This window comes from Tasmannia lanceolata, unplaced genomic scaffold (assembly GCF_043159265.1).
Source record: "Tasmannia lanceolata isolate RefF3 unplaced genomic scaffold, GAP_Taslan_0.1 ptg000020l, whole genome shotgun sequence".
NCBI lineage: Eukaryota > Viridiplantae > Streptophyta > Magnoliopsida > Canellales > Winteraceae > Tasmannia > Tasmannia lanceolata.
In genome coordinates this window covers 23,849,698-23,859,931 of record NW_027518697.1, presented here as the reverse complement: position 1 = coordinate 23,859,931, position 10,234 = coordinate 23,849,698, and the positions used below count along the sequence as shown (strand labels likewise).

Sequence of the window (10,234 nt, the reverse complement as noted above, 5' to 3'; positions counted from 1 at the left end):
TCTATGATCTATTAGCTGTTATAAGCCCCCTTGGCGGCATGTCAACAAGCGGCGTTTCATCAACAACATCAGAATATTATAACATCAAGGGATATTCATCATCAACATTCGTCAGTGTGCTCAAATCAAAGGATTCTATTTTCTTATGGGAATTTCAAGCAGAGGATTTTATTTTTCATATTGGGGAATTTTATTGTAATCAAACGTATATCAATTTTCAATCCATATACGTTTGAGGGGGCATGTTGGAATATGTGAGACGTTGGATTTGGTTAAGGTTCACCGTTGGATTGTCTTGGTGTAGATTAGGCAAGTAGGTTAAGAGAGGTAACCTAGCTAGATTAAGCAATAAGGTTGAATTAGAAATTAGGCTAGAGTAGAATCTTCTATTATCATCTCTTTCCGTAGTTTTCTTGATTTCATTCTATATTTAAGTGCTCTATATAAGCACCATCAGTTCTGTTTGTAATTCATCCAAGAATTAGTAAAATTCCAAATTTCTCCAGGTACCAAAACAAGAGTGTTATATTGGATTGGCTGTCAACACTAGACCCATGCAGATGGCTGTCAACACTAGACCTCTTATTAGTGTCATCCATTTGTACAACAATTGAACGGATGAGGATTTGAGCCTATATAATACCACATATGGGGCCTCCACTGAATGGATGACTAGATCATTGTCCACGTGGGCCTCAACCAAAACCAAATTGCTTTTCTTTTATAAATTAAAGACCCATGTGATTGGTGGGCCTAATTAACTATTTAAGAAACTCCATCAAGACAACCTTGTCTAATAAATCAAACGTATACAATGCAACTTCCGACAATAATTCAGCATTATTGAGAGAGAGAGAGAGAGAGAGAGAGAGAGAGAGTTTTGTTGGTTGTTTGTTAGTTGTTTTAAGAAGCAAAGGGAGCTCTATGAGGAATTCCTTTTCTTCTTCTTTGATTAGGAGGAGGATGATAAATGTCGTGTTGGATAACTTCACGCAATTCCTCTTCATCTCTTGAAACACTCTCTGAAATCCCTTCCTCTCTTCTTTCCAAACCTTGCATTCCATCCACCTTGCTCTCTAAGACAAAGCAAGCATCTCCATTTCTCTTTATTCCTAAAAGCTACATTAAAAAGAATGAAAAATAAACATAAGAAACAAACCCAGTTAAAATCAGCCAAAACAAGTAAAATATCTGATAAAAATGGTGTGAGAATGGTGTTAAGTATAAAAGATTAAATAATACCATCTCCAATGGCTTAAGCTTTTGGAGTAATTGGTTGTTTTCACATGGCATCAAAGCAAAGGTTCTTGGGTTCAAAACTCCTTGATTTTAAAAAATCCATATATAATGGCTAATCCAAAAGAGGGGCCACATGTGCCACGTGCGAGGTGTAGCTTGTGTAGGCCAACCCTTAAAAAAGATTAAAAAAAAACCAACCTTGCAGCCCAAAGAACAGAAACGGAAGGGATCTAAGAGGCTTCTTCCACATATTTCGCATAAATGAGAAACCCCTTTTCCTGTTTTTGGTTGAGGCCTCTCGTTAAGGAACAAGACTCTAGCACTGTTAATCACATAAGTCTGTACACCAGTAATGTCTAGAACGTTTTGAATTTCAGCCACCCTCACCACGTCGTGATAAGATGATCTCCTTATCTGCATCATTTCTCACAAAACCCAATTCAAAATCCATAAAAAAAAATGAATAAAATGAAGTTATAAGGAGGATAATTCGAACACTATGAACACCCAGGAGAATTTATTCAGAAAGAATGTGGAAAATGGAATAAAATGGCATTATAAAGAGATTATAAACATTTGAACACCCAGAAGAATTTATTCAGTAAGGTAGAAAAAATGTATAAAATGGAATCATGAGGAAAATTCAAACAGTTTGAACACCCAGGAGAATTTATTCAGAAAGGTGGAAAAAATGAATAAAATGAAATTATGAGGAGAATTCAAATACTTGGAACAACAAACACTTGGAACACCCATAAAAAAAATTCAGAAAGAAAGCGAAAAAATTGAAAAAAAAAATGAAGGGAAATGACATCAGCACAACCATATTTTGATATTTTCGCTAACCCCTCTTGTCTTTTTGTATTTAAAGACATGTCAAAAGGTTATTTCATTTCCCAAAAAGCTCCCACGAGCTAATTAAAGAAGAAAATACAGCTGAGTTTGTGCAAATATCAAAATATGGTTTGCTGATAACATTTCCCAAAATGAAATTATAAGGAGGAGAATTCAAACACTACGAAAACCCCGAATATTTTTTTTCAGAATGAAAATAAAATCAGGAGGAGAATTCCAACAATGTGAACACCCAGAACAAATTATTCAGAAAAAAAAGAACACCAACCTGAATAACGTGATGATCCTTGGTTACTCTCTCGGCTGGGTTTGTTAGTTGTTCAAGATGAAATAAAAATATGAAAAATTAGGACTAATGATAGAATTAAGAAGTCCCTTGCAAAAACCAGCTTCAAGGGTGCCCCCATTGGTCAATTTTCAAATAAAGTGCATTTATGATGGCGTTGAAAACTATGGAAACAGTTTGACAAATATAAATTTAGGGGAGTGATAAATCCACTCCCATATATCTTAAATAGACCCCCATGTGTCTCTCTCTCTCCTCTTTCTCTTTCTAACCCAGAGGAGAGAGAAAGACACATAGGAAGTCGATTTAAGATATTTGGGCCATCATAAATGCACTTTGTTTAAAATTAACCAATGGGGTACCCTCGAAGCTGGTTTTTGCAACTCTTCTTGTGTTATCTTTTTTCTTAAAATTCAACAAATAATTTATTCAGAAAGGTTTTATCTTTGTTCTTAAAATTCAACAAATAATTTATTCAGAAAGGGGGAAAAATGAATAAAATGAAATTATAAGGAGGAAAATTCCAACACTTTAAACACCCATATATAAGAAATTATTCAGAGAGAAGAAGGAAAACCCACCTGAATAACATGATGATCCTTGTGTCTACTTGATCGACAGTAATAGCACAATGCGTCTCCAGCGCAATCCAAACAAAACATATTGCATTCGCTTCTCGTTGAGTCGGCGTGATTCCGGCAGCTGGAAAAATACGCCGCCGATAACATCGACTCCAGCCATGGAGGAACTAACATTGAATCCTCCTATGGAAACAAAAAAAAAAAAACCACAAACCAAATTGATTTTTTGAGCTAAGATATAATCTTTCTTTCAATTCTAATTGGCCAACATTATATATACTACCATTATAGGAGCTGAAAGGAATGTGGATGATTGATTGATGGCCGTTGGATTATCAAGACCAAGATGGAGAATTTGCAGAGTAGAGACATAAGGGAAGAGAAAAGAGATCTTAGGAAGGAGGAGATGCCTAACCGAATTGGAACTTAGAGTTCAACAACACAACAACGCCTAGGCAAGGAACAACACAAATAAACAAATAAGCTTAATCGGACGGTTGGTATAGATGGGAGTGGCTCAAGTGCTTTGTGGGCCGTTCGATTTTAGAGAGAGGAGGTGTTCTTTGCGTCTATTCCTAGGCACGAGGTTGGCAACTAGGCTACGTATGCGTAGAGGGATATTTTAGTGCTCAAGAAAATGACCCCTCCTAACATGGATGCCACGTGGAAACAGATAGGCCGTTGGATTTTTTTATTGAGAGTGAAGGTGGAGATCAACGGGTAGAAATTAAAATGGGCAACATGGATGTCAAATCCAATAGAAAGATCAAAGAAGGCAAATTACTCAAGTACACTTGAGTCTTTGCCATATTACGATTATGCCGGCGGGAAACATGCTACATTGGGGGAAATAAACTCCTTGCAGGCATGATTTTGGTATTTAATAATAGTAGTTAGTGTCATTAGATTATTTTAGATATATAATATTAATTAACGCAAGTCTAACAAGGGAAAGAAATATTAAAATATTTGGATTTTTTTTTGGTAGGTGAAAAAAATATTTAGCTTTGTTAGTTTAAATAATCAGTAGATATTATATTAGGCAAATGACCATAAGTATTTAATGTTGTTCCTTTTAACTTGCGGCAATATAAATGCTCTGATTTGGATCATGTGGCACATGTGTAGAGAAGAATGGAGTGCTTCATTGGGACTTAGTAGTAGGGATGTCAATGGACCCAGACGGTCCGATGGACCCACGGAATCCGAACTTAAGCAGACAGAATATAAACACATAACCAAGTTACATGGACAAATTTGGGGACCAGATCATAGGATCTAAAATTATTACCAATCAGACAACCAAGAAAAGCTCGTGGGACAGTTCTAAATCTGATTTTATTATATTTTTTTTACAAAATTACCTCTATTATAACTGTGGGTATTATTTTAGGTGTTTTAGTAAGAATAAGCCATGTGCTTTTTTCGTACGATTCCTAGCTTTTAGTATTCATTCATTCATATCTCTCGAAGTCTTGAGTTAACCTCTTCTCTTCATTCTTTAACCATTGACCCTAAGTTCTAAGCCCACCGTGTTGCCGCCATTGTGGCTCACCCTCACAGTTATCGGTCAGATTTGCATTCGCCCTCTTTTGTGAATTTTAAGTCTGTAAAATGCAAGTAAGACCTACTAGTACAGTCCAATGGACGGTCCAATTTGAAATGGATCATGCTCGAGCCGTAGAAAGTAAGATCCGAAGAACACTCCATTTCATGTACTTGTCTCCCTGTTGGATCTCATTGATCCCATAAAAGAGATTTTATCAACCCTCTCGTTTATAAATACTCACTTTTCATAAAAACTCCCTTTGGAAATGACTTTTTCGTCACTGCCTATTTACGTTGAGGCACATCAAGTGGACAGTTTGGATCATCCTTTCCATGAGGCCGTACAGTACAGATTGAAAAATGCTAGACTATATGGCCACACACCATATAAAAATATATCATGAAAAGGACTCCTCATCGGCTGGCTGTTGGCTTGAATAATTAGCCAGACTACACCTGGCAAACGGACGCGGGGACTGGCTTTCACCCAACCCGTACGGCTCCGGGTGGTACGGGCCGGGTCACAAATGACCCGGAATTTTACGGGTCACTACAGAATCTTACGGGTCACTATTTTGTGAACCCAGACCCCACCCATATGGGCTGGGTGGACCCACAGGTCACCCGGTTTTTTTTTTTTTTTTTTTTTTGCTCTTTTTATTCCCACACTATAGGATGATTCAAACCGTCCATGTAATGGGCCATAACATAAATAGGTTGTGCTTAAAAATTATTTCAATAGGATGATCCTAGCCCTCTGATCTATGGAGAAATTGCATTTTATTATTTATGGAAAACTCTTTAGATCAGAGGGCTAGGTTCATCCTATGAAGTGATTTTTGGGGCACAACCTATTTATGTTGTGTTCCATCACATGGATGGTTTAGATCATCCTATGATGTGGTCCGTACCTTACTTTCTGAGAAATACGGGACTGTAAGGGCTTACACCATATAAAATTAATCTCGATCATTTGGGTTTTTAAGGGCACCGGTGGGCACCCGCGGGTTTACCCAGCCCGGCCCAGTTTTGACAAGTTGGGCTGGGCTGGGTCAAATTTTAACAGGTCACTAATTTAGTGATGCTGACCCGTAAATTACGGGCGGACCGGGTGGACCCGCGAGTTCGGGTCACTTTTTCTAAGCCAGACGGGAGGTGGCCCATCGGAACAATAGAGTTTATCAATATTTACATTTGCCATATGTTTGGAATTTAACCCTTGTTACTGGAAACAATAATATGTCACGTCTTCCTCCTTAAGCATAAGTCTAATATGAGTGTTTTATACGGTGTTGTAACTTGTAACTTGTAAGGCCTCTCTCTCATTTTTCTGTTTATTTTCTGTTGAATTCAGCGCTTGTTTGTGGGTTTTACGTTTTTTCTGTTGAAGTTCTGCTTTATTTGTCGTATTCAAAGTTCCGCGATTGTTTTGTCGAGTCATGTTTCAAAGAGCTCTTTTTAGGGCATTGCCAATTGTATTTTCTTGCTTGATTTTATGCATTAAAATCTCTCTCCTTGCTTATTTTCTTCTCAATCTGTGAGACTTTTGTTGTATGATTTTAATTGGTGTTTTATGTTATTTTATTGCAACCATATTGTTAGAAAGTTCTGTATTCAAGGTAATTGACAACTACATACGGCTGGTTCCTTAAACTATTTTGGATAAATTGTAAGGGAGTTGGAAATCATGTTTTTACTTGGTTTGTCATGCAGTATGTAAGCGATCTAATTGTTAGAAGGGTCGTATAACCCATGGGAAAAAATCACTATGCGCAGCGGAATAAAATTGCATAGTATAATAATTAATTTTCAATTCAGCCCTTAGCCCAAGATTTCTAATAATTAGATTATATTTTGGTTATAAAATAAACAGATAAAAACATACCTTTGTAAAAATTACCATGAAGAAGATCGTCTGCTTGATCTACTCCCTGAATCGTCACGAACAAACCCTTCTTCGCGAACGCCGCAAGTTGATCCGATAGGATCCTTTGATCTTTACACAAAGGGATAGAATAACTCTTGCTCTATTTACGAATCTGATCTAAATCAGATCTAATGGATGGGATTATCTCAATCCTATATGGAGCTTTGATGGTGTTGAATAGAAGTAATGGAGAGAAAGAGAGAGATGGAGAAATGTTTTCACTTTTAGGAGTTTTTCCAAAAGCAATTCTCTACTCAAACACAAACGTCCACCCATTTTATATTTGAATATCCAAAAGAGTTTTACTACTTACAATTTAATAAATCTCAAGTTTAGTTTATCCAAAATTGCAAAGCAACAAATATATTTCAATCTTCCTTCGACATTTTCCGCGCCCAAGTTGGGCGTGTGAGAAGCTCTTGGGATTTAGATAAAATCCCAATAATATCTCCAAAGACATCTCTTTGCTATCTTTTAGAAAATTGGTTTCCAAATGTAACTATGTTTCCTAATACACATAGGATCCTTGCAATTTGTTTTCTAATCCAATCCCAAAAGATCTCCTATAAGATCTCCCTTCCATATCTCCAAGGAAATTCGTTTCCTCATACAACTAGTATTCTTATTTTGTTTTGTTTTAAATAATACAATATTAATAATATTAATATCTTCCCAATTTAGCCCTTAATAGTTGGACGAAATTCTATTTTTAGGGCACCTCTACTAACAATCTCCCACTTGCCCTCAATATAAAATTTTTGTCCAATAGGGTTAAATTCAAATATTTATTTAATTCTTCCAATTAAATAAATGATTCCCATCCAATGAGAATAAAGCTCCATCTAGACATTATATAATACCTTTAATACCCTTTTGGTTAACGCTTAGCCAATTTGGTATTCCCAATTTATCCCATAGTGTACATACACCATGATATCAGTTCCCTTTCCATCAAATGCAATGAAACAAGTTCGTTTGTGCAATCATATAAATGCGGGGTCCTTGTCCGAAGATATAAACAGATCATTCGAGTTATGAGTTGGATCAATGCAGGGATTCAACGGTCGATCCTGCAGAACCCAATGATGGGCTGTATTGCAATTTTGTTCCATAGTCAAAAATTATAATTGAATTGGATCAGTGACCTCCATCGAGACGTAATCCTGAAGATGACAGTCAAATCATCTTACCCCTAATCGCATCCAATGTATGGAAGTCCTTTCTCCTTTCTCCATTTACCGAGTTGAGTCCTACAGGGGGTGGACATACACTACCCCCGGGGCCTACTCTAGGTATACCTTTCAGTCAAGCAGCTTAGGCCCGCAAATGCATTTGCTAAAATCATTCAAAATATTTTTGTAAAAACATTTGATAAAACATTTATCAAATCCACCTAGCCAGGCATTTTATAAGCCTACTGCTCTGACCGAAACTTTAGATGGTACCCTCATATATATGAGGCAGAGAATTCTTTGTCGGATATCACTATTAGTCTCATAGGTTTGTCCACGATTCCAGTACCACCCTTAAATGATTCCTAAGAAAACCATTGTAAGATAGACAAAGAAAATTGGGACAGGCCCTGTAGACACCCAATTTTGTCAAGGTGGTACAAATGATAGGTGTCGCTAGGAAGAACCTTATGACGAGTCCCAGAGCACCAGTTCAATTTTTTTCAATCTCTCTTTTGGGTATTTTTTACAAGAAACGATTTTCGAAAACCGTGTTATCTCAAGAATGCAACCGGAAAGCCTGTTTTTACACAGCACCCGCCTTTCTCGACAACCAAAAAAGCCTGTTTTTCACAGCACCCGCCTTTTACGTCATAAACCGGTAGGCTTTCAATTGGTAAGTTAACTTTAAGTCGAAGTTTTCATCCAAATGACACTTCATTTTCTGAAAGCATGCGATATCAGGTTCATTGAAAAATCCCAAGAATGAGGAATCCAACGGACCTGACCCCGTGTGAATCGGAATTCAATCGGAGAAGTTACGAACATTCGAAACTAACCGATAAAAGACAAACGGGAGAAAAGACAAACCATCGCACCAACCGAGGATGATGTCAGCCGGATAAACATCAAATTTCGCCCAGGGCAAAATTTGGTCGAAATTACGTTTTTTTACCACCCCCCCCCCCCCCCCCCCCCCCCCCCCCCCCAAAAAAAAAAAAAAAACTATAAATATGGGGGGGGTAAGGTTAAAGGTAAGTTTTGGTGGGTTTTATCTCTCCTCTCTCTCTTTTTGTCTTATAAGGAAAAAACTCTAGACAATCTAAGCCAAAACCCTGCAGATATTTTAGAAAAAACCCTAGTTTACTTGTTTCTAGAAGAGAGAAAGTAGAGAAACTCTAGGTAGCTCACATCGGGCGTTGGCACTCCGCCAAAATTCCTAAGGTTCGAAGCGACATCCTTCATTCAGTACTGTTGTTCTGCCAAATTTTACAGAACTACGAGCTACTTTTCAATAGTAGCGCCGTTGTTCTGCAGAAATTTCGACAACTTCGGAGCCTCTTTCGGCCGCATAGCGCCGTTACGTTGCCGAAATCTCAACGATTTCGGAGCCCTCACCTCCGCATAGCGCCGTTGCGCTGCCAAAATCTAAGCGATTTTGAAGCCCCCATCTCCGCATAGCACCGTTGCGCTGCTGAAATCTCAACGATTTCGGACTCCGCATAGTGCAGTTGCGCTGTCAAAATCTCAGCAATTTCGGAGCCCCGACTTCCTCATAGCGTCGTTGCGCTGCCCAAATTCTGGTAAACTTATATTCATTTACCAGTCTTTCTGCAATTTTCTTTATAGAGTAAGGTACGAGGTGGTGACGTTATAAGGTACTCGGCTAAGAATGCCCAGATCTTATAATATAAATCCCATTATCTTTCTCTTACTTTTTGCAATTTCCTTTACAGAGTAAGGTACGAGGTGGTGAGTTTATAAGGTACTCGGCTAAGAATGCCCGGATCTTATAATATTACTCCCTCTACCTTTCTCTTACTTTTTGCACTATCTTTTCCTTTAGATTTGGAAACCTAATTGGGATCAATTGCGAGATCTTTCTGGACTTGTGACATATGGTTTTAAACAGGAAACTACCTCTTATTTTTCGTCTTTTTTTGTAAATTCACTTATTTACATCCTGGAATTAAGCATAATATGGATAAAGGATAAAAAGATAAGCTATCATGTTTAAATTCTTCAAAAAATGCCAATTCAAGTCAAGAGACCGGATTAATCCGGGCAAGAGGGGTGCCTAACACCTTCCCCGATTGTAACCATAACTCTTACCCAGCTATCTGAAAGGACCACGCCTTAAAGCAAACAGAGCAAAATATAAGGTTCTAGGCCCAGAGCAAAAGAACCCCTTTTGTTACTGTTCTTCCAACGAAATTCGAGTACTGTTACTCATTTCATTGGAAGAACAAGCACGGGTCCTTGGCCATAACCTAGATGGCGACGCTGAGTTTCTCTTTCTTGGAAGTTAGGACCTCGGTCCTAAGTCCGTAAGAAACGTAGATCAAACTCACACTCCCAGAGAACCCGATGTGGTGATCCTCTGACAAATCACGTGCGCGGGAAAAAATCGGCTCCCACAGACTGGCGACTCTGCTGGGGAACTCATTGATTTCCTTTCAGTAGACTTGTTAATTGAAAATAAAAAAGGATATAGCTCAATTTTGACTTAACTTTGCATTGTCTAAAAATTCATTCAAATAACTTGGCTTTTTCCACCTTTATTAGGGTAATCCTTAACCCGATCTAGCCTTTAGGGGTATCCGTAAGTTGTGAACACTTCGCAAGT

General features: G+C 37.9%; 1 protein-coding gene across 1 annotated transcript; it reads right to left on the bottom strand.

Moving 5' to 3' along the window:
• Positions 1 to 702: 702 nt before the first annotated feature.
• Positions 703 to 3,433, bottom strand: LOC143854558 (protein RGF1 INDUCIBLE TRANSCRIPTION FACTOR 1-like). Its single transcript, XM_077364586.1, has 4 exons — positions 3,245 to 3,433; positions 2,962 to 3,144; positions 1,438 to 1,653; positions 703 to 1,119 (listed from the first exon to the last, which is right to left on the bottom strand). Exons 1-4 carry the CDS (start codon positions 3,245 to 3,247, stop codon positions 904 to 906), a joined length of 618 nt encoding a protein of 205 aa, XP_077220701.1. The 5' UTR covers positions 3,248 to 3,433; the 3' UTR covers positions 703 to 903.
• Positions 3,434 to 10,234: the final 6,801 nt, after the last annotated feature.